At 36.9% G+C, this 25,787-nt stretch overlaps 1 protein-coding gene across 2 annotated transcripts in view; it reads left to right on the top strand.

Annotated features, from left to right (window-relative positions):
- PROS1 (protein S) overlaps positions 1-17,228 on the top strand; it is a 57,604-nt gene extending 40,376 nt beyond the window's left edge. Inside the window, exons 10-15 of one of the 2 annotated variants that reach the window (XM_024759244.1) lie at positions 373-562; positions 6,111-6,278; positions 7,591-7,759; positions 11,259-11,407; positions 13,444-13,669; positions 16,765-17,228. In XM_024759244.1, coding sequence (XP_024615012.1) covers positions 373-562; positions 6,111-6,278; positions 7,591-7,759; positions 11,259-11,407; positions 13,444-13,669; positions 16,765-16,907 — 1,045 coding nt within the window. In that variant the 3' untranslated portion in view covers positions 16,908-17,228. The remainder of the gene's footprint in view (positions 1-372; positions 563-6,110; positions 6,279-7,590; positions 7,760-11,258; positions 11,408-13,443; positions 13,670-16,764) is intronic. The other variant, XM_024759245.1, reaches the window with a different exon arrangement.
- The last annotated feature ends 8,559 nt before the right edge of the window (positions 17,229-25,787 follow it).

The raw sequence follows: 25,787 nt of genomic DNA, 5'->3' as shown, positions 1-25,787 counted from the left end.
TAATGCCAGATTAAATAGTGTATAAAAGGCTCCAGGAGAGAGACAATATGCCTAATATTTGTACATGAGTATTCCAGCATTTTAAAGAGTGCCTTCAAAACAAATGCCAAAAGATGAAAAATTATCAAAGCATCTTTTCATTGGGAAAAAAGATTCCACGAATAAGCAAGAAGGTATAATAACTTGATTTTAAACACACATGGAGCCAGAGATAATACAAGAACAGCTTAGTCCTGCCCTTCTCTTTTATTTTTTCCAGGGAAAGAGTTGACTCTTTCAACGTATTGCTGTTTGCCAGTACAAGAAAACAAAAGAATAACATAGTCTTCAATATTTCTTGCTATTAAGGCTCTCTCTTTGTCCATTGTTTAGATTTTCAGCTGAATTTGATTTCCGGACATATGATTCAGAAGGTGTTATCCTGTATGCAGAATCTTCTGATCACTCAGCTTGGTTCCTGATTGCACTTCGTGAGGGCAAGATTGAAATTCAGTTTAAGAATGAATATACAGCCAAAGTCACAACTGGAGGCAAAGTTATTAATGATGGTTTATGGAATATGGTACGTTTTGCTGAATTCATAAAGAATCTTTCCACTTTGATGCAATTTGTATAAAATCATTGATCATTTTTTTAATAGTGATACCAAAGCAAAATAATTTTGGGTTTATCTGATGTTGTGTGAAGTATATTCTACATGCTGTAAATCCCTGAAACAGCCTGAGAAGTTATTATCTCTCAATATATTGCAGATTTCCCATAACTGAAGTTGTTTTCAGTTATTTGCTTTGTTAAAGACAACTACTCTGTCCTTAACTTTTTACCTTTTTTAGTGGCTCTCACTGGGTGAACAGTGATATTGCTCCTATAGGTCAGGGGTTATTCTAAGACAACACTGATCAAGGACAACTACACTGGATAGCCATCAATATTTTCAATGTAAAAGAGAAATACACATAGTAAAAAAATAAAAAATTTAATTTAATTTTAAATATTATCATGTAGGTATAATCAGTTTGTACAAACAGGATACACTAGCTGGTACCAATTATAGTGCTTAGAAACTAGCATTTTTAGATAATCCCTAAAAGTGAGTCTTTATTTTAATAATCAAGAACAGCACTTTAATTTATTGTATTAAAATGGAACTTTTCTTGGAGAAGGAATTACTTGGAGAAGGGATTACTGTTAGTCCACAGAGGGGAGAATTCCTTTCTGCAATTAAATCAATGCTACTTTCAGCAGAGAAGAGCAGAGAGAAGAATGTTGTACCCCAAACAGACACTACCTAAGCCTGTGGGAACTGACAAGAGGTCCATGTTGAGCAGCCATGTAAAGTCATCACTAAATTATTTCATTCTTATATTTATCCACTCTTGCAGTCATATACTCAATAAGCTTTTAGTGAGCATGTTTCAAGTGCTACATCCCTGAGTTCAAGGCTCTAAAACTATAGCAAGAGTTTGTCCTTGCTCGAGGTTAGTACCTCACAGTTTAGTAGCTGATGCTGCATTATGAACTAATACAATATAATGTGAAATATGTTACAGGAAGGTGGTAATAAAGAACAGTTGGGTGCAGATATGATTCACCAAAAAGGGGGCTGTCTGTCTTTTGGCAGCCATGGATTTTGGGCTCCTAACTCTAAAAGAATAGTGTCTTCACAAGATCAAATGCAACTGTCAGAGAAGTACTAAATTCTCTGACTTCTAATGCTTATTACTGTATCTTTGTTACTACATCTTTCCTACTATATCTGTATCTAGAATATTTGATGCATACAGCTATACCTCCAATGTGCTGCAGAATACATTTTAATGCCTAACGTCCGTAAATCACCTATCTAAAACTGCTAAAATCACTTTTGCAGCAAAAGAGAGTGAACAGAATTTTTTCTAATGAGTTTATACAAATTGAAAATATCAGCTGTTTGAAGGTGAATTTAGATAAATTTGTAGGTAGGATATAATATGTATAAAGAAAAAGGTAAATACTTATCTGTGAAGTTATCATGAGTTGCAAGTAGTGTTTATTAAAGAACTGTTCATGAGTGATATTATTAAAGACAGGATTCGAGGGCTTCCCTGGTGGCGCAGTGGTTGAGAGTCCGCCTGCCGATGCAGGGGACACGGGTTCGTGCCCTGGTCTGGGAAGATCCCACATGCCGCGGAGCAGCTGGGCCCGTGAGCCATGGCCGCTGGGCCTGCGCGTCTGGAGCCTGTGCTCCGCAACAGGAGAGGCCATAACAGTGAGAGGCCCGCGTACCGCAAAAAAATAAATAAATAAAAAGAGACAGGATTCGGGCTGGATGGAAGGTAGCTGTTCAGTTTCATTTATTTGTCTCCTATGTTTATGATTCTTGTTAAAAAGAAACTATTATTTAACGATATGCCCATGTTTTAACTAAAACACTTAAAATCTCTCTCTATAAACTGAATACAAGTTTATATAAAAAGTAAAGTTTAAGAACAATAAGCAAATCAGAGAAAAACTTGACTCTGGTAATAAACTTGGTGCTGGCTGTTTTTCTTTAAATTGTAATTCAATATTGTAACAATTTATGCATTTTACGTCCCCGAGCATGGTAGTTTTACTAGCTTTTAATCCTGATGATTTATTAAAGAATTATATACTGTTTCAAACAAATTTATGCAACACAGAAATTATTTCAAATAAATAAATACTTTAAATAAGTATTTTAATTTTAATTAATGACAAAGTGGTTAAGTTAAATTAATCTGTAAACTGGACTATGGATTATTTTAAAATTTTAAATAAAATACTTTAAAAATAAGAAATTAGAATTAAAGCATATAACAGAATTGTTTTGTAATTCAGATTTAAAAAACTGAATGTGTAATGATTAAGTCATTAGAATGGCTACAACCTGTAGGAATAAATATTGCTACTTTGTAAGTGATTATTATATTTCATAGTTGGGTTTAATCCTAATATTGGTGGGAAATATATAATTTGTATAATAATTTCATTTATTCAACAAAATATTTATTGAGCACTTTATGTGCTATTCCTTCTTCTAGGTGGTGGGGATACAACAGTGAATAAAACAAAGTCCCTGCTCTAATGGAGCTTGCATTGTGGTGGTGAGATGAAAACCTCAAATGCATCAACAAATAGACATGTCAGATAGTTATTAATGCTATGAGATAAAAGAAAAGCAAGGCCAGGCAATAGAGAATGATGATGGTGAGTGTGCATATGGAATCAGGAAAGCCATCTCTGATGAGATTACGTTAGAAAGACTTGAGGACACAAGACTGGAGAACTTTTTGGGGAAAGATAATTCTGTCACGTGAACAGCAAATACAGAGTCTTAGGCTATCTTAGATGATTTTGAGAAGTGACATAATCTAATTTGCATGTTAAAAGATAATCCTGGTTAGGACCTAATGGCTTTGTGGAAACCAGACGGTAGAGAGTAAGGACAGAATAGGATGTGGGGTTAGGAGACTATTGCAATAACACGGTGGAGAGAAGATGGCAGCTTTGACTGGAGTGTAGATAGTGAGAGTGGTGAGAAGTGGTCAGATTCTGTATATATTTTTAAGGTCCAGCCTTCAATTTAAGGTAGATAAAAACTTTTTGGTATTCAGCATAAAGAGGGCTTTAAAGGCCCTGAGACTGGTTATTGTCAATCTGTTGTTTTAAACTCTATCACATCCAATATAATGCTCTAATTATTATATAAAAAAGAAAATAATTTTTAGAAAGTAATATGTATTTCCATATGTAAATGCTCAAGTTCAAGTATAATATTTGTCAAAGCTTACTCCTATACATAGAATAACATGAAAGCTACAACTGAAGACATGCTTGGGGGTGTTGTATTGGCAACTCAAAAACCATAAGTGCATAAATGCTATTGCCATTAGTAATAGTAATTTTCCAAAATGGTGAGAAAATCTTGATAAAGATCCAAACAAAACAAACATCAGTCTGTTCTTTGTTTACAAGATTATTACATTCTTGAAAAATTCAGTGAATGCTGAAGTGGTGCAACAGATATTTAGTGTTTATATTACACACAAGCACAGGTAATTATAAGCATGAGTATACCCTACATGAATATCTACTAGGAAGGTTCAGAAAATTTGTAGGATATTTTATTATTTATTTTGCATGACTATCCTGCATATTGCAGGGTGTACCTAGCATCTTGCAATGTCAGCATACCTCTTACTGTGAAAACTAAAAGTGCCCACCACTCCCAAATTTGCCCTAGAGTGGGGCAATAAAGCCCCCTTTAAAAATATTTGCATGACTAGAGGGATGAACTCTGGGGCTTATTATAGAGGTTGAGAAGAAGAGGATCCAGCAAAGAAGACTGAGAAGGGGTGTGAGGAGAAGCAAGCCAGACGGAGGTCCTGGAGGCTAAGTTAACATCTTTCAAGGAGGGAATAATCATTAGAATAAAATGATGGTGACTGGTTATATTAAGGACAGAGCCTTGACCAACTTTAAATCTGTAAATGTTACCAAATTTATTTTATTTACTTGAGAGCATAGTTTTTTCCTTCCTGTAGTAGTGCTTTTAATATGCCTATTGTTTGGCTTCCCTGATTGATAAGTAAACGAAGAGTTTGTATTTTGAGTCCTACAGTTTTACATAAGGAGATTGCAGCAGTGGTTCTTCAAATTGCCTTTATGGGAAGATTTTTAAAAAATATATTTATTTATTTAATTTATTTATTTTCCTTATTTTTTTGTCTGCAACAGGTCTTATTTGCGACACATGGGATCTGTGTTGTGGCATGTGGGATCTTTTTGTTAAGGCGCGTGGTCTCTTCGTTGCGGCGCTCGGGCTTCCCTCTAGTTGCAGCGCGCGGGTTTTCTCTCTCTAGTTGTGGCTCGCGGGCTCCAGAGCCCGTGGGCTCTGTAGTTTTCGGCACGCGGCTCTTGTTGAGGCTCACAAGCTCAATAGTTGTGGCGTCTGGGCTTAGTTGCCCTGCGGTATGTGGTGATCTTAGTTCCCCGACCAGGGATCAAACCCTCGGTCCCTGCATTGGAAGGGGGATTCTTTACCACTGGGCTACCAGGGAAGTCCAGGGAAGATTTTTTTAAATTGTTGGTTACCACTACTTCCAACCTTTTTTAGAAATCCAAACTACTTTCAAAATTGGAAAAACCCAATTTAATTTAATGTGCTTTCTTATGACCTCAACTATTTTTGAATTTTGAAATAAAATATAATTTGTGCATAATGAACAGAATACTGAATGTACTAACTTCTCTTAATTTATATTAAAACTTATTTACCTTATTGATTTCATATTTATACTATCAGACAAATGCAAAATAAGGGCACTTAAAAGTTTTCTACGATTTTTTTTTTTGCGGTACGCGGGCCTCTCACTGCCGTGGCCCCTCCCGCTGTGGAGCACAGGCTCCGGACGCGCCGGCCCAGTGGCCATGGCTCACGGGCCCAGCTGCTCCGCGGCATGCGGGATCCTCCCGGACCAGGGCACGAACCCGCGTCCCCTGCATCGGCAGGCTAACTCTCAACCACTGTGCCACCCGGGAAGCCTCCACTTTTCTTTTTTTAAACTGTTAATTTTGGGCTTCACTGGTGGCGCAGTGGTTGGGAGTCCGCCTGCCGATGCAGGGAACATGGGTTTGTGCCCCGGTCCGGGAAGATCCCACATGCCACGGAGTGGCTAAGCCCGTAAGCCATGGCCGCTGAGCCTGTGGTTCCAGAGCCTGTGCTCCGCAACGGGAGAGGCCACAACAGTGAGAGGCCCACGTACAGAAAAAAAAAAAAAAAAAAAACTGTTAATTTTATGGCACACTGGTGTTGAAAGATATATATTATAAATGGGTGTTTAAATATAATAGAAAAATATTGATGTTTAAACTTTAAAATATGGTATTGATTTAATTTTCGATCAAGAATTACCACACTAAAACACATTTTTATCACCTTTATACTAATGTGACATTTCAAATATGTTGGAACAAATTAACAAGTACAGTAAAATGATTACTTTGGAAAATTATATACTGGAATAATAACAGGATTTTTCAATTGTGGTGTTTCAAATGAAATGCAGTAATGTTTGGTTGTTTGATAATTTTTGTCTTTTTAATTATAGGTCTCCGTGGAAGAATTAGAACAGAGTATTAGTGTAAAAATAGCTAAAGAAGCTGTAATGAATATAAATAAACCTGAAAGCCTTTTTAAGCCTACCAGTGGGTTTCTAGAAACCAAAGTATACTTTGCAGGAATACCTCGGAAAGTGGAGAATGCACTCATTAGACCGGTAACGATCCAAGCTTATATCATTCATCATGGATGAATTCCTTCATCTGTAATAGATTTGAAAATGCGTTTTTCTGAGAGTCAAATGAAGTTATTTTGTTGAACATACCAACTGTGAAAACTTGAATTGAACGTGGAAAAATAACATTATCAACCCTTGAAATTATATTAAGGAAATAAGAAAATGAATGTAGTGTTTTTGAGCCCATTTAAATTCCCAGCATTACTCATGGAGGAGTAGATTTTCAAAACTTCTCCGAGTATCAGTTCAACGTTAACATCATAATAGTCCATACTCAGCCATTAAACATATAAATACATATATTTGAGTCCAAAATTACATGATTTTGTAGAAGCCTGTCAAAGAACTTTCTTAGGTCTGTTTTAGGACTAAAATTTGGGAGATAAGAATAGCACATAAGGTGGAATGTTTTAAATAGAAAAATCTTTGGTGGGAATATAACTGCAGCCTGTCATAAATTGAAGTTAGATATAACAGATGATTTTCTGTATGTGGTATTTGACTAACTACCATGGAAAAGGTTTCATGAAGGAGACTAATCAATGACCTTGAAGAGTTTAAAATTTTTCATTTGAAGTCATGGGTCTGCCAAATTTACACTTGCTGATTTAACTTAAATATTGACCATTTTGTATCCATCTTTCAGTTACCTTAGCTTTTAAGAGATTTCTGTGATATGATATAAAACCTGAATTAGTTAACTCATGTCAGAGTGAATATACCTGTCCTTTGAAATTGATAAATCAAGACATTTAAAAAGTAAAATAAATTATTCAAAAAGAATCAACTATTTATGAAATGGCTGCATGTCTTGAATGTGGCTGGTTGCTTTGGTGAGACTGAAGAATGCAAACACTTTTGTTCCTGAAGAGGCTTAGTATCTGATGGCAAGACAAACCTAGTTGTAAATGCAGTTAAAGAAAAACAGAAAGCAGCTTAGAACTCAGGGGCACAGCTAGAAGCATATATGGAACTCGAGAGCAGAAGAGTTAGTGCTGGATGATGCAGAAGAGGCAGGTGGGGCTTGAGGTGTTAAAAATCATTAGGATCGCAGTGGAGGTCTCTGATGGCATAAGCTCACTTTTACTGAAAAAGACTGTCCATCTGAAGGACACCTTGAACAAAATTTAGATAAAATTCAAAATATGTTAAATACTTTAAAATGTCATCAAAGAAAGAATTTTGCCTCTAAATGAAAACCTGTATCTATAATCAATTAAGCCACTTCACTTATGAGTCTGTCTTTTTCAAGTTTAAAATGCTTTCATTGATCTATATTTTAAATTGTTAGATTAACCCTCGTCTAGATGGATGTATTCGAGGCTGGAATTTGATGAATCAAGGAGCTTCAGGAGTAAAGGAAATCATTCAAGAAAAACAAAATAAGCATTGTCTTGTCACTGTGGAGAAGGGTTCCTACTATCCTGGTTCTGGAGTTGCTCAATTTAGCATAGATTATAGTAAGTGATTTCCCATTTTATCTTTCTTTTCTCATTACTGTTTAAATTTATTCATTAACAAACTGCAATAATTCCTTCAGTAAACATTGTTGAGTACTTACTATGTGCCAGATATAGTGTTAGGCTTATTCATACTGTTATATATTTTTAATAGAATTTTCCCAAGTATATTGGGAGAAAAAAATGTAGTTGAATATGCTTATGTTGTTACTTAAAGGTTATTGGCACATAATCTGATTCATTTTGGGTAAATTAAATTTACCTGTTTTAAGGTTCACCAGTTTCTCAGTTGTATTGAGTCTACTGATTAATGCATCAAAGGTATTCATCTTTATTTCTAGCATTTCCATTTAATCCTTTCCTAAAATATCAACCTCTTTGTTAAAATTTCCCATCTGTTCATGCGTGTTGTCCATCTTTTCCGCCTAAGCCTTCAACTTATTAATCATAATTAAATTCCTTGTCTGACATTTCCAATATCTGTGTCATATCTAAATCTGGTCATATTGATTGCTTTTTCTCTTGACTATGGGTCATTTTTCCATGCTTCCTTCTGCATTTAATAATTTTTGTTTAAAGGTGGGTGTCAGATAAAACAGTAGAGACTGAGATAAGTAATATTTACATTTGGAGATGAGCACAGCTCTCCTTTTGCTAGACACTTAATGAGGGGACTTGAATCAATCTAGTCAAGAATTGAGCTGCTTTGGTTTTCTTGTTTCCATGACTACCCTTCAAATTCCTTTAATATACCTTGTGCTTAGGGTAGTGGCCAGAGGATTTTTCTTAATAACTGATCCACCCTCAGCTTTAGATATTGCTTTCATTCGCCTCAAGAAAGTGTCTCTCTCTGGTCTTGTTTCACTCCCAGAAGTGCTCTTAGTTGTTACTTGACATTTGCTAGCAATTTAGAGGGGTCTGGGGGGTCAGAGGAGCATTCTCTAATGTTCTGGTGCAGATTCAGTCTTAGACAGGTGTTAACATTCCTGTGTCTCAGGGGTGTGGACTTTCCACTGTCCCCCCTCCTGCCCACCAGTAAGGGAGATATCTAATGGTCAGGACTCAAGGTGTATTCCTGCTCCTTCCCCAGGGTAAATGATTTTTTGTTGTTGTTTTGTTTTTTGCTATTTTCATTCCCTAATCTGTAGGTGTAATGGGACTTTGACGTGACCTAACAGCAACAAGGTTTTGCTGCCTTTCCCCTAATGCTTTAAGTCTTGCTTAGAGCAGGCAAAGAATGATCTGGGTGAGACTTTGTGCCTTTCCTGCAGGTTGCTGTTCCTCTCCCCTTGGGCTTGTACTAGGAAGGAAACTTTCTCTAATCTCTTTCTCTTCTCCCAGTTTTTCTCTTGAGCGCCCAGTAAAATCCTTTGAATGGGTATGAATTTCCCATGTGTTTGCAGTTTCCCTGGCTTCTATATTCTCACACCAGCCCCTACTTGGACTTTAGCGTTTTGTTAAGATGGGTAAGAGAGTACTCTCCTCCTGTTTCTCCCTCGAAGCATCTGTCTTCCTTTAGGTTTCTAGTCAGTTGTTCTGCAACCTCGGCTCTTGGTGATAGTTCAAGAAAAGTTGTACTTATATAGATAATTGGTCTTTTGTTGTTTTAAGAATGGGAACGAGTACTCTCCGCAGTTTTCTATAGTCTAATAGGAACAGGAACTCTTGCCAAACCGACCCCAGGTTTTTAACTTTACAAATATACTTCTGGGATATCCTTGGACATTTATCCTTGTACCCTCATGTGATTAATTCTGTAGGAGTGAATCTCAGATTCTCTCCATCAAAGGTTATGCAAAGGTATAATTCCTACTGTTCAATCAGATTCTCTTCCAAAGATGATTTATCAATTTGTACTTTAACCAAGAGAAGAAAGTTTATGCTTGGGATTTGTTTCTAATTTGAGAGTTGAAAAATTAAATCTTGTAGTTCTAATTATTATCCCAGTTTCTACTGAAGTTGAATATCTCACCATATGTTTATTAGGTATTTGTGTATCTTAATTATTTTATTGGCGTCTCTGTCTTTTTGTGTTTTAGGAGTTCATTATTTGAACTACTAACAGTTTGTATTATAAATTTAGTGTTGATTTGATATCTCTGATTTAAGGAAAAAACATATTTTAAATTTTTTATTTTCAGCCTTAAAAAGTATTGCTACAGTTTTAAGAAAGCATCTTACACTAGTGCTTTCTGTTTCCTAACATAAATTAATACGTCTTTAACTTTAGCTCTGTTCTGTATATGAAGGTATTTTTTTTAAAAAAAGTTTAAATTGAGTTGATGACTGGACATAGGCAAAAACTAGGCCCACAATTTGTTCAAAGGACAAAAAAAAAAATCTCTGGAAAGAAAATGAAAATAAGAGTTTTATTGCACCTGAAAGAAATTACTTTCATAAGTAATTAGTTATTTCACAGATGATATGAAAGTGACCTACTTTATAATTAATATTTAATGTTACATTATTTCTGTACATTTGCATGTTCATTTTAGTTTGAGTTTGTTAATATCTTAGAGTAAATTTACTTACTTCAAAATGATTATATGCATTTTTTTCCTCTTGCGTGGGAATTAAAGGATTATAGTGAAAAATGTTATAGTATTAGATGTGGCTAAATGGAAGAACATCTTGTCAAAGGAAAATTATTTTCTCCATTCACATTCACCTTTTTAAAGCCTCCAAATAGTATTTGGGCTATTGTTATACATTACTTTATGTTGAATGACGAAGACTGCATTCAGATTGTAAACTAATATTTTCAGAAATCAAACTATTTTGAAATCATATTAATTCAATAAATATTTGTTAAGGGACTGCTGAGGAAGACAGTGATGATAGAGACATGTAGAGCTTGCACTCTAGTTGGGTAGACAATTGACCTAGTAATTAAGAGAAAGAATGTTAAGTATTATGTAAGAGAATCACACGAGTTCCTATTAGAATTTCAAAGTTAACTATTGACTTCAGAGTATGTCTCTACCATTACACCATCCCACACCCCTATGTATAGAAATCATACTTTGCGTTCCCATTGCTCTAATCTGACCCCTATATGGAAGAGAAGTGGGGTGGGGGGTGGCAGCTATACCCAAATTTTCCCTCAGAAATAGTACAATAAATGTGTTGAACTTTCTTCTAATGTGTACTTTAAAATACAACTACTCTGAGATTTGACCATGGGAGAATATATAAGACAGAAGGAAGAGCTATTAAAGAGCAAATGGAAAAAATTGTAGTAATCCTGAACACCACAATCCAGAATTCTGTTGTAGGAAGAAGAACAAAAGGATGAGGCTCCATCCGTGTTTCTTGCCTGCGTTAAAAACTGTTTTTCTTTTGCTTTGTTGTGCCTTGGTTACATGGATCATTGAAAAAGAGGACTAAAATCTTCAGTATCACACAAAGATGGCTTTGAGTATTGATAAGATTATACTTAATTCCTTCTGGTGCACCTTAGGAGGACATTGATCCTGCTTCTGTTTCATTGTTTAAACAGAGAATGTATCCAATCCTGAGGCTTGGCAAGTAAATGTGTCCTTGAATATTCGCCCATCGTCGGGCACCGGTGTTATGTTGGCCTTGGTTTCCAGTAACACAGTGCCCTTTGCCTTGTCCTTGGTGGACTCTGCCACTGAAGAGCTTCAGGTAACTTTAAACCTTTATGATCCTTGGTTTGTAATTTTTTTTTAATCCGTAAAATGGATAAAATTGCAGTATTTACCTCAAAGTGCTATTTTGAAAATTAAATAACTTATATAAGCTATTTGGCACAGCCTCTAGCACATCATTAAAGATTCAATAAATATTCATTATTGTTACTTTTTTGCTGGCTTATTTCCAAGGTTTGAACCAAGAAGTAAAGGGATGGGAGGGGGGAATGGAAAAGCCTATTGCATCTATAGCTCCGATTAGAAAGACTCACACAAAGGTTGCTTGGAGTCTTCTCTGGGTACCCAGAGATCTGCCCTTATTCAGAATCTTTGAAGTATCATGGGAATTTGTATGTATTAACAAAATAGAAGTGAGTCTGACTGCAATCCACTCTGAAATGTTCAGTGCCTAATTATAATGTTTTGTGTTTTCTGGCGCTCTTAATCTTTTCTCCCATAAGTAAATTAGGAAAGACTACAGAAAACTAAAACCAGTCTATTTGGCTTCCTGCCGGCAACTCTGCCTTGAAATTAGGAGAAAGCACGGGAAAAAACTCTTGGATAAAAGAAAACATGAGAGTTATCAGATCTGTATTATTCAACTTCTATTAGAGGCTAATAGTTCTGTCCTTGTGTCATCCACAGTGGGGGGATTCCAAGTTACAGCAAGCAGCTTTCGTTTGTGCCGCGGTTGGCTTGGATGCTCTCTGTGGCTTTTAGAAAGAGACATATAATTGAATAATGCCTGTAGTGATCAAAAGGGTTGCTCTTTGCCACTTAAAGGATGGATGGGGGCAGTTTCTGATGGTTAACTGTAAGCAACCTGAAAAGATCCTGCTGAGCTTTTGTCTCCAGTGACCACAGGAGCTTGCTACATTTGGGTTTCAGCTTTTTTTTTGCTTGTTTGTTTTGTTCCTTAAGCAAAATGGAAATCCTGCCTTCAACACTACATTCACACGGTAGAGGAGGTTAACAAGTGCCATGTCTTTGATATTTATTTTATCTTTTCTGTGTTTGTCTTCATGGCCACAGCCCCCTTTTTTTTTGGTGTGTCAGATTGCCTTCTTATGATCTGTGAACAACGTTTCATAACATTATTCCACATAATATTGATCATTCTGGAACATTTTCTCAGCTGACTTTTCCTGAGTTCAAGATATGCATGTGTATAACACAGTAACAGATTTCCTCAGCTAAGCTGTATTTGGGAAGTATAGGCTTCATTTCGCATTGGTATCTTGGATTCCTAAGTAAACACTTCAGACTATGTTTCTACCATCTGGGAAGCATCATAACAACCGTCTCCCTCGTTTTGATTTTATTTTTTCTCTCTTTTTATATTTCCTCTACACGCCGGGAAGCTAGATGTATAGATGACTCTCAACAAGTTGAGTAATTTAGTGTATCAGCAGTTTGAAAAGTTCAAAAAAAAAAAAAAATATATATATATATATATAGAGAGAGAGAGAGAGAGAGAGAGAGAGAGAGAACCTTCTGGTAAATACTCTGTAACTTACTGCTGGCAATCCTGGTTTTTCTTTCTCAGAGACTTCATAAAATTTGTCCCAAGTCTACAGGATTTCTTGTGTGGCACAGATAAACCTTTCAGTCTTGCTGGCATGTGCTTACTAAAGCACTTCAAAATTTCCAAGTCTTTTCCCCAACAAAGAATGATTCAACTCCTTCCTTTTCCATACGTAGGTTTTGAAATTAGGAAGGCTCATAAACAGAAATGTATTGCTTAAGACACTACTTTGGTTCCCATTGTTGGTGAGACAATGCTGTTTATTGAATTTTCGGAACCTGCTATACATGTACATCTTAGCTAAACCTGGAGTTTTTAAAACTAATGTGTATTTTAAAATTATGATTACGATAATAGTAGTTTTTCATTTAAATAAATTTGAAAGCTCTATCATACTTTTCCCCACCTCATTGAAATTCTGTTTTTGAATTTCACAAACTAAAGTCTCTCTTAAGCAGCATTAACGTTAGTACTTGTTTATATTGAGTCTTTGCTCTGTTCTTCAGGATATCCTGGTATCTGTTGAAAATATGGTAATAGCTCGGATAGAGGCCCTAAGTCTGTGTTCTAATCAACAATCCCTTCTGGAAATCAGAGTCAACAGAAACAATTTGGAGCTGTTGACTCAAAATAGAAAAGACAGCTTCCACTCTGAAGACTTTCAAAGACAATTTGCCATCTTGGACATAGCAATGAAAGAAACAGTGGCCACTTACTTGGGTGGCCTTCCAGGTATCTTCTTACTTTTTCTTCAGTTTTAAAAAGTATATTTTTAATGAAATTGATAGTATTTTAAATATGTAGTTGTAGTAAAGCAGCATCTATCTATCTATCTATCTATCTCTCTCTCTCTCTATATATATACAGCATATGTAGAGTAAAGGGGCATCAGAAGGGAAGAGAAAATTCCAGTATCCATTATTCTTTTTCTGGGGGTTTGCATGAACATTTTATTGGTACATTTTTATTTAATTTATTTAATGGTAAACTGAAGCTAACCAAGCTTTGCGGCATTTGACTATCCTAGCCAGAAATGGTTTATTATTTCATTTTATCCTCACAGTTACCTTCTGAGTTTAATATTTATTCTTCAATTCAACCATCAGTCACCCAATATTATTAAGAACCTATGTCTCAGGCAGTAGGGACACAGCAATAAACAAATGGATATGATCTCTCCTCTTAAGGCCTTTACAATCTAGCAGCAGAGGTACATATTAAACAAGTGATTAGGAAAATATAAAAACAAATTCATAACTTCTATGAAAAAAAAGTAGGGGTTGCTATTAGAGCCTGAAAATGAGGCTTGATCTGGTTATGGGGGCCAGGAACAAGCTCTCTGAAGAAGGCAATAAGATACAAATCTGATATTTGAAGGATTAAATGAAGTTAACCAGGTGATGAGGGTGGAGACTGGAGCTAGTATGCAGGTAAAAGTGTCCATGGCAAAATGGAAAGGGGTTGACATGCTTGAGGAATATATAGAAGACCAGTATGGTGAGAGCACATTGGGCAAGGGGGATGGTACTGCAAGAGGAGGCTGTGAAATGGGTGGGTGGGTGGGAGGTTTGTAGACCTGGTTCAGGATCGTGCATCTTATCATTAGAGCCTTGAGAATCATTAACAAGTTTTACAAGGAAGTGGTCTATCAATAATGAAGTTTAAAAAATTCCCCTGCATAATGGATGGAGATGGACAGGTGGGAGACAAAAGTGGATGAGATGAGTTGGGGGCTACTGAAGTAGTTCAGATGGAGAAGCAGTAATAATAACAGTAGTGACAACGATACTGCCATCGTTCATATTTAGTGCATAATAAACAGTCTGGGCGTTGTTCAGAGTGCTTCAATTGTATCAACCCATTTGATATTTAAAGTAGTCCTGTGAGGTAGGTACTATTGTTATCTCCATTTTGCAGATGAGGAAGCTGCTGGACTAGGGTGATGGCAGTGAAGATAATATACAGTGAATAGATTGGAGATGTATGTGAGAAACAAAGTTAATAGAAATTAATGATTGAAAGAAGCTCTTAGGTATTTGGCATGAGCAGTTGCATGGGTGAAGATTCCATTTACCAAGATGGGGAAAACTGGAGGAAAAATAGTTAATATTGGAAAACATAAAATTGCCATCAACACTTTTCTTTAAATGACAAAAAAATTGAGGCAGAAAAATTTTTAGAAGCATTTTCAAATACCATTTGCATGTTATTCTCATGGGGAGAATTCTGAGTTTGATGTCTAGACTTCTAGTAACCTTCATTAAGTTACTTTAACTGCTCAGTGTGTTCATTTCCCATATATGGAAATTTTATCTGGGTTTTGGGGGAATAGAAGTAAATAGGCTGTAGGAAAATTCCTTGGCGGTCCAGTGGTTAGGATTCGGTGCTTTCGTTGCCATGGCCTGGGTTCAGTCCCTGGTCGAGAACTGAAATCCTGCCAGCCATGCGGCGCGGCCAAGATATACAAAAAGAAAAAAGAAGTAAATAGGCTGCAAAAGTTATAAATCGATGGATTGATAGATCCATGGATAGATATAGATACATAGTTACATTAACGTGATTAATTATTAGGAAGTAAAATTACAGTTCAAATGAATGAATTCTGCATTGAAATCCACCTACTACCTTATTCACAAATTAGTTGAATGCAATTTTAGGAAATCAAACAAACAATGAAAGAGTTCAAAAGAAGTGAAAATATCAGAATTTCAGTGGTTCCAGGACTTTGGCAACAGCGCTAAGAACTGACTTTAGGCAAGACGTGTTTAGAAAAAGAGTGAGGGAAAATTGAGGAGAACTGGAAATTGAGACATTGAGAGTGTGAACTGTGGGATGGGTAAATTAATTGATATGCAAAATAGGCATGTTAAATTGCATGTTATGAATTAAAAATCAGGGGAAATAGATGATTCTGAGGATATTTATAACAGTGGTATAACCTATGATAGTCAGCCAGACTTGAAAGGTTTTCTTAAAAAATGCTATGAGCCCATAGAAAAGTATGGACTTATTCACTACATTGGCAAGTTTGAAGTGGGACATTTGAAGTATATATATATATTTTTGCATAAGACACTGAGGAGGAAGAATAAGGGCTGAAGAATATCCATTGGGATTAAAATTTATGGAGATGAGATGCCAAAAAAAGAGGAAGCAAGTAGAGAGGTGGATGTTTTGAAGATGAACCACAGTTCTTAGGAATCCAAGGGTGTCGCCTAAGTATTAAGTTTGATAAGGAGAGTGAAAGTGTAGAAAGGCCTAGAGGCCCTATTTACTGAAGTATTATTAAAACTGTTATTTTTCAGAACACCAAACATTACATAAAAGTGAATTCCCTATCACGACCTGCTATCATATGCTCAGCAAGACACTATTTCGTTGGAAAATATAGAATTCCAGCAAAAATAAGAGATATATTTATTGTGGCATTTAAAAAAATTTTTCAAGTAACTCTAATTTTGAGTTGAAAAAATGACTTAATAATGCTTAAACTATTGCTCAGATTTAAAGAGGAAATAATAAAGTAGAACATCACAAGGAAGAATACGCTATTTTCTACTCTTTTTAAAGTATGTTTCTTTACCTAAGGTTTGGCTGGAACTGTTTACGCAATCATAGGAACTCATGCTATGCTGAATTCAGTGCCAAGCACAATACCTTATATACACCGGAGTCACTTAATATGAATTTATTGAACAGAATTACAATATTAACTTTTCCTTTAGGATTAGATTTTGGTTGGAAATGGGCAGTCTGAATAATTCCTCTAACTATAAGCAAGTAAGATGCTAATCCTGGGCTAATATTTTAATATTCTATTTTTACAGATGTTCCATTCAGTGCCACACCAGTGAATGCCTTTTATAATGGCTGTATGGAAGTGAACATTAATGGTGTACAGTTGGATCTGGATGAAGCCATTTCTAAACATAATGATATTAGAGCTCACTCGTGTCCATCAGTTTGGTGAAAGACAAAGAATACTTAAGGCGTCTTTTCTCTGCTGATAATATCTTTTTCCAGTGTGTAATTATACTTATGTTTCAATAATAGCTGAAGGGTTTTACCTGTGATGTTCAGACCTTGATTATTTCGTGGTACTTTAACCTGGAATTTTAAAAAGGTCCTTTTTCAAGAAAACAAGATTCTCTTGTGATACAAATTGCATTAAAAAAATTCTTCTGTTCTGTCTAGAAATTAAATAATGAAACCTACAAAAATTTTTAATTTGAATTTTTTGCTACAAATGACATTTCTTCATTTTTATGTTTGTAAAATTTAATTTTATCATGAACTAGTGTTTAAATATCTTTTGTGTGTGTGTGTGTGTGTGGGAAGGCAAGGAAGTTAAACCTTTGTTGGAATCCAAACAAAAGTACACGTGACTAAATACCACTGTTACCAGTCCCTCTCAAGTCGGTCCCTAATAAAGGACCTTCTGCCTGGTGTAGCTTGAACCAATAGAAGGAGACTGAGTTGGGTTCAGAAGCAAAGGAAAGCTTTGTTCTCTGATGAGAGAATGGAGAGGTGGGAGCTGCCGCTCTAGAGCACACGCAGCGCACACTCTCCCGACAGGCCGTGGGCGGGGCTGCTTTACAAGGATCTCAGCAGGAGGGGGTGGGGTTCTCCCCGGGCCAGCACAGCTGTGCTGCTCACGCTCCAGATCGCAGTGCCTGGCGCAGCATCTCTGCACATGGCCCGCCGCCGCCATCTTGTACTGAGGGTCCTGCTCGGCGCTTCTGCACATGGGCCCCTAAACTAAGGTGTTGGCACGGTTGTTTCTTAGGAGGAACTCTGGTCTGAAGGGCAAGTGTGAGGCCTCAGCATGCGGCCCCCTGTGAACAAGTGAAACTTGAGCACAAAGGAAAAGAAAAAGGTTAGACTTTATTTTATTACCGAGAAATTGTTAATGGGCTTTGCTGGTGACACTATTGATCAGAGCAGATACTTTTTTGTTTTCGTTTTTTCCTCATGAAGGCAGAAGAGACATTGGCCTATTAAGTATGAATCAAGTGGAAGCCCTTAAAGCTTTATTCCAAAACAGTCCCTCAGGGGAACCAGCTAAGACTTCATCTTTCTTTCACCTGGTACATTTGAACCAGTAGCTTTACTGAATTAGAAAATAAGTGGGACAAATTTTCATGAGAGCAACACATGAATCTTACTGTTTAGTAATTGGATTTTATGAGAATGAGATTCTAGATTGTGTTAGAATGCGTGTAGAAACCTGGGATGGGTACTTTCCTTAAATTTGGTTGTGTGGGTCACACAAGCTATAGATTAGAAAAGGCAGAACCTAAGGATGGAAAGAATGAATGAGAGAATGAGTAATGTGGACGTTCATAGTTTTTCCTGAATCAAACTTCAGTTGCCAGAGTTAGTTCCTAGAATGTGATTGTTGAAGAACAAAAGGAACTATGAAAACTAGAACAGATTTTAATGAGAGGATAACCACAGAGGGACGCAGTTAATTTTGTCTTTGTAATATCATATCTTTAAAGTAAGGAGGTAAGATTGCTAGGTACTTGCATTGGTAATGCATTTCAGGTGGCAGTTTTATCCCTCTCAAACCTACCATTCACATTAGGTATGTAGCAGATGCTTCACTGACAGTTTTAGAAAATAAACCTTTTTCCACTATAGATATTTTACATCATGTAAAACATAATTAATTGCTGATATTTTAAAAATTTATATGAATAATATCTCTTTTCTATCACGTCTTTGAACAGAACATAAAATTACAAAAATATACATGCAACTCTTCATGCAGCAAGTAGTTCTTTAGGAAAGACAGATAAAGTTCAAATACTTGATTAATAGTTATGGTTGAGTTGTAGACTGATGCTCAGAAAGAGAAGAAAAGCAAAAGTAACATGTATTGAGTGTTTGACATGTGCCAGAAATTGTGCTAAATAATCTTTTTTTTTTTTTTTGCGGTACGCGGGCCTCTCACTGTTGTGGCCTCTCCCGCTGCGGGGCACAGGCTCCGGACGCGCAGGCTCAGCGGCCATGGCTCACGGGCCCAGCTGCTCCACGGCCTGTGGGATCTTCCTGGACCGGGGTACGAACCCGTGTCCTCTGCATCGGCAGGCGGACTCTCACCCACTGCGTCACCAGGGAAGCCCTAGATAATCTTATTGGATGTAGCTTCTCTCCTGATAACCATCATGTACTATGGTTGATGAATTTCAGCAAGCAACTATTGATAATTACAGTGGTGTAAAAAAGCAAGGAAGTAGTAAAACTGAAAGTAAATGAAAATTTTTAAAAAAGGAAGAAAGGGAAAAATGAATTTTCTTTGGGGAGGAGTTCTCTGATTCTCATTTAATTATGCCCAGATACAAGGATAGCTATGGAGATCAATTTCACATTTCCCATGAAAAACAGAAACTTTCCAACATGCAGTGATCTTCATAGAGGCTCCAGAGACTCATTTATAAACTATATCTATCTTGAGATGCACTTACATATGACTTAGAAAGAGAAGGGGTCTAGATCTTTGATCTTGATCTTTGCCAAGATATATAGATTCCTACTTTTAAAGAGTAGTAGAGAACAGTGGTTTCATGAAGGCCAAACAGGATATTTGGTGCTATTTGAGCTTTGCGTCATGAAAAAAATCTAAGTGACGGGGTCATTGCAGGCTTCCCCTAGACCTTACCATTTGCAGAGATGGGTTACATATTAGTGAAAATAATGGTTAATTTGTGAGAACAGAGTTATTCACCTCATTCTCCTGTTGGAAATTGTACTTGCAGTCTCAGTCACCATATGTGAGCCTTACAGAGTATTTCCAATTTTCTTTTCATTCTGGAACTGGTATTATTGCTGGAGAGAAGACTTTTTTTGTATGTCTGTTTAATAATTGCCTTTATTTCTTTTGGAAATCCCTTAGGCCTTTAATCTTTATGGTCAGTATAGAAGAAGACTGTGATATTTAAAATAATTTCACTTCAGATGTCTTGATATTGCTATTAATAACATGAGTTTGGGAGAAGACAGGGACTCTGGAACCTCTAGGGACAAGTGTGATAAATTTCTAATTCGTCCAGCAACAAATATTCATCGAGCACCTACTCTGTGCATATGGAGTCAAAGGTAGTAAAATGTCTGATGAGCTAAGTTCAACTGAATAGGAAGTGATAATACTCAATTAGGCCCATGGTAGACCTCAAACTCCTGTTCCTTGGAGTTACAAAGCTGGTCCATTTTAGGTCATCCTCAGAAATTGAAGCAATAAAACTTAATCATTGCTCCTATATAGGAGTAGTTTGTTTTTTACAAATGAGACTGAATTGACTAATCTTGCACATGAGTTACTTGCTATACCAGGCTTCAAGCTTTAGCAGAGAACTTTTATTTGAAAATTGGATCTTCTCCTATAGAAGAGGCATTTGTCAGAGGTTCATCCAGTGATGTGCTTGGGTCCAGTCCCAGCCCATGGCTATCTTGTGTTCATGTTTACAGAGTGTGAAGGTGAGGGGCAGTTACATGGGAGGCACCCTATGAGGCTTTCTGGTACATATTAATATAAACAATGCAAGGCCAGATTACCAAAGCAGATTGAACCAAGATATGTGAAGCTAAGAGGGTCAGAAATAGAGGGGAACTGAGCTTACAGAGGTTTGAAACAAGTAGCAGAGCACTGAGGCTGTGAGGTGTTTCCTGAGCCACAGTCAACCACTTCTGCAGTGCTCTGGACCTGCCGTGGTTTAGCAATTGCCTTGTGGATAAGAATAGCATCCAGTGGACTTACAGACTCATTTTTTGCTAACCTACTTCCCACAAGAAGCCCTCTCCAAAAATAACCCTAATTCTAAGAGAGAAATAATATGATAAAATTTGCAGTTTACTAGTGAGACATTCTCTTCCTTGTTCAGGTTTCAAATGGTGGAATTTGAAATCTCATTCTGTAACTAGTCTCCAGATGGAAAAACCACTTGCTTAACTCTGATGTTTCTCTAAATTGGTTTGAAGAGAAGGAAGATTGGGACAATATCTAGCTGACGTAAGAAGGATCTAACATTATTATCTGGAGTTCACAAATAATAAACATAAAATAATAATAAATTATATAAATAATATAAATGTAATAAATATAAAAATGTAATTAAATAAAGCATATTGAACACTGGGACTGAGGCTGGAGCCTTCAGAGATGAGTATCTTCATGAGCCAACTTGGCATGTACAAGGTAGCCACAGAAATTAAGAGCTGGGTATAGAAAATAGCACAGTCTTAGACTTTTTTGTATATGTAGCAAGTTGTCAGGGTAAGATTCAAACCCAGGATGTCTGGCTCAAGAGTCCACGGCCAAATTCAAAACTTTATAGGGCACCTGTATTCTTACTAGTTATCCCATCATTTAGTAAATGTTATATTGTTGGTGTGAACAAATTCTGTCTCCAGCTCTACATATAACCTGGTGTCTCATTGAGTATTAGCTGACAATATTATCAACTTAATGGTTTTGAGACAAATGTGTATTATTTAATTCAATTAAGCAAATGCTGATAATGATTCTGAAAACTTACATGCAGTGGGCCCTCTGTATCTGTAGGGTCTGCATAGGCAGATTCAATCGGCCAAGGATGGAAAATATTCAGGAAAAAATAATTCCAGAAAGCTCCAAAAAGCAAAACTTCAATTTGCCACACTTTGGCAACTATTTACATAGTATTTACATTGTATTAGGTACTACAAGTACTCTAGAGGTTATTTAAAGTATACAGGAAGGTGTGCGTAGGTTATATGCAAATATGAAACCATTTTATATAAGAGACGTCAGCATCCTTGGATTTTGGTATCCTTGGGGAGCTTCTAGAGCCAGTCTTCCTTGGATACCAAGGAACTACTGTAATTAGAACTCTGGGCTGATACTGTCCTAGGAAAACAATGGAGAAAGTGCCCTACTCCTGTTGTCAATATATTCACAGTCTAGGGGATAGCAGACAAATGGAGAAGTAATTCAGATATGGACCCAAGTTTGGCAAGAGCTTCAACAAACAAGCATTTGCAGGGGGTTATGGAGAGGAAGAAATGAATTTCAAATGGAAATCTAGTAAGGTGCTATTTTGAATTAGGCCCAATAAGATAGATATGAATTTCCATTCGTTTCTCTGCTTCCAAGTCCTGTTCTCCACAATGTTTTCAGATGATCTGTCACACAGAGATCTTATTTCACTATAATCCTCAAAACCTCTTTTGTTTCCTTATCAGTCATTCCTTGAAGTACATATATTTAATCCTAGCTTTCAAGGGCTTTCATCTTTAAACCAGTGGATCTCAACCCAAATGCTTATTAGATTCACTGGCCCCATCCCAGACAACTAAATCAGATGATTCCCCTGGTTAGCCAGAGTAACAAGCCACAGATCCAGGCTCCGAGTACCTCTCTAACCTCATGCACCCTTCTCCCCATTCTTTTGTCACCTGTGTGAATGTGGATGTGTACACACACACACACACACACACACACACATGCGTGCAAGCACGTGCACACAAACATAAAGCAAAACAATGAGTTTGAAATAGGGACAGAAGAAAAGGATAGAGAGGAATAGGGGTACGTATGTGTGTATGTGCACAAAGCCAGTAGGACAGAAAAAGACAATGAAGAAAAGAGAAAATGAGAGAAGATAAGGATACAAAAACAGAGTCAGTGAAACATTTGGTAAGATACAAAATAAAGAATAAAGGAGGGGAAAAAGAGGAAGCAAAGAATACAAAAAGATACTGGGTGAAGAAGGTAAGGTAGAGATAGAGAAAAAAATACAAAAAGAAGTATCTACTTTTCTGTAGACACTTAAATAAGAGTAGGCAGTGACAAGTTGAGATCTACAAAGAGATTAAAGAGAGACAGAGATAATGAAGTAGCAATAGAAATTTGAAAGAAAAAGGTGAAAGAAGAAAAGGTGAGAGAAGAACGAACGGAGAGAGGAAAGAGAAACAGAGAAGAAAAGACCAGGTTAAATACAGAAAGAGAAAAAAATTAGGTTGAGCAAAGGAAGATGAGCCAAGCATACAGAAAGAACAAATTACAAAGGGAATGAAAGAGGGAAGGAGTGCCAGAAGCAAAAAGAAGAAAGAGAGGCAGACATAGAGATAAATAAAAGATGAGTATGTCTGAGAAAACAAAGTAGGAAATGAGGGAAATGATAAAAATTAAAAGGGAAAAACGTTAAAGAAATGAGAAAGGAAAATTATAGAAAAGAGAGACATAGAGACAAAGTCAGAAAGAATAAGAGATAGAAAAACACAGAATGAGGCAGGAAGAAGAAGAGGCTGCTCAGCTAGTTTATCCAAGGTGAGGATGGTGGCAACCATAACTTGGTGTGGAGATGATGTTCCGTGCCCTGGAGTTGGAGCTCTTGGCCAGGTAGCTGCTAGAGAGTGTACACCCCAAAGTGTCCCTGAAATCTGTCATCAGTAATCCTCTATAGAAGTAGATAGGGGTGATGATCTTCTGACATTCTGACAGGAATGGGGCTGTCAGTCAACTCTGTTCCCTGTAGCAGGTTCTCTTGAATGTGGTCTAAACAGCACACTTCCATGTCTGCCACAGTCAGCTCTGACTGTTAGACAGCTCTTTATATTAAACAAAAATCAGACTCTCCATACTTAACACTAAATGCTGCACTGCTACTGACATAAATGAGTTAGGACCCCATTGGTTGCAAATAACAGACTCAACTGGAACTAGCTTAAGCAAAAAGAGAATTTTTTGAAAGGTATTTGGTTAACTTATGGAATTCAAGGGATGAAAGACTATTCCTGGAGCTTGGATTGCTATAGTGAACTAAGGAAATTTCCTTAGTGTTGTTTGTCTTTTCTGTTTCTCTCTGAGCAACTACATTTTGCTCTAACAATACCTACTGGTGTCTTCAGTTCTTCAGATACATTATGGAACATGGCTGCCAACTGCTTCTGAATTTACATGTTCAAGTCACATACAGCTCAGATGTGGCAGAGTAATAATCATTATTACCTTTCAGTTACAGTTTCAGAATTCCAAGGGAAAGATCTGATTGGCTCAGCCTGGGTTAGGTGCTCAATACCAAACCAATCAACAATGGTGTGAAGGCAAAGTGGGCTTACATTAAACTAGTGGTTCTCAAATTTGGCTGCATAGTGAAATCACCTGTGGACCTTTAAACACACTGACCACTCACCTCCTCTGCTCCACCCCTACCCCCAGCCTCTAGACTCCAGCCTTCAGCCTCCAGGCTCCAGCCCAGGATTCTCTTTTAACTGGTTTTGTGTGCAGTCTGGGCAATAGAGAGTTTTAAGACCCTACGGGTGATTCTAAGATGCATCACAGAAATCTGCATCTCCCATGAAGCAAGGTGGGTGGGATGGGGATGAGAGTCCAGGCAACCTCAAAGAAGAGGTCCTGGCAACCTCTTGTAGATGCCCACTATGAAATAAAATTTCCTGTTGTTTTTCAGGAGTGTTCTTATTTAAGTCATTCAGTAAAAGCTATATTTCTAAAACCTACTTTTAAAGTGTCTTATTTTGCCATGTTTTTGATAAAAAGATTTTATGAAAAACATACCCCAAATTCCCCCTTCTACCATAGGAAAAGTAACTTATTCTAGTATGTAATATACCTTTTATACCTTATGAAAAATAATGGTTGTATAAAAAAACTCACATTAAGTATACTTTTCATACAGAAAGTAAAAGTCTGAAAATGTGTATGGTTCTAAAACAAACCAAATTTTTGGCGTAAAATATAATCTGGCAGATAACTCTTTTTTCTAAATCATCTTCTTCCATTGTTAAGAAAATACTGCTTTGGCAGTGGATCTGCTGAGGCAAACTCTTCTATGAGTTTCATGCTGTGCTTGTTATGGCTCTTAAAAATGTTCTAAAAACAACCCTTTTTGGATTGAAATATCAAATTTTCTCTTGAATTTATCTTTATACAAGTTTAGAGAGTCTTGGTAAAACTTACATAGTTCTTTTGCAAATTATCATACTTTCTGATTTTATTGTTTTATTTGGTTGTATCAGAAGTTTGGGATATAAATAAGTGCTGTCTGTAATATTGCATAGGTATATGTACATGGATTTCTAGATGAACTGGACTATGTTGCTGTCAAAATTGTGACTTTTAAAAACTTCCTGGGAACTCAGCAATCAGATTTTAAAGATTTTGGCATGTAGATATGAACGAATATCTCAAATCTGCCATTGACGAAGCTGCAATCGGAAACAAAATTACTTTAGATAATCTCCACTAAACATGAATGCTCTAAAATTGAGGGAAAATAAACAAACCTCTGTACTTCCTACAGATGTTTTTATTGTAAATACAATATATGGTGACATAGTGTTGGAGGAGGAATCAATAGGATGTGACCCCCATTTGATCCGAGAGCTGGACCTGGCCAATTGGAGGCTCCTCATGCCCTCTCCTGTGCTTAGAATATACACTGTCCACTGTTCCCACAGTGGGAGCCATTTGCAAGAATGCAGCCTTGAGAGATCAATGTGTTGTTGAGACCATCTGGAGGGTACACATGACTGAACCCAGTTGAGGCCTCTTCAGACACTCTTAAGGTTTTGGCAGGTGGGTGCAGAAATCACTTGTCTTGCAGCTGCCTGGAACTATAAGTAAGTAAACTATAAATAAGTTCCGTTGCTTATTAAACCTCCCACCTCTGCTTATTAGACCTCCCACCTACCAATCTGGAGTGGCCTGCCAATTTCTTTGGGGTATCCCTGCCCTCCACAAAGGGGGCCAGTTTCAGATTTCACCTGGGCAACTCCCTCCAGTTATTGCTAGTTAGAAACCTCCTTATTAAGGTTTCTAACTAGCAATTGGCAAGCTAGGCAGGAGACC

This window comes from Neophocaena asiaeorientalis, unplaced genomic scaffold, assembly GCF_003031525.2.
Source record: "Neophocaena asiaeorientalis asiaeorientalis breed wild unplaced genomic scaffold, Neophocaena_asiaeorientalis_V1.1 scaffold197, whole genome shotgun sequence".
NCBI lineage: Eukaryota > Metazoa > Chordata > Mammalia > Artiodactyla > Phocoenidae > Neophocaena > Neophocaena asiaeorientalis.
Note: the sequence above shows the minus strand (reverse complement) of the source record. Positions and strands in the feature narration are given on the sequence as shown.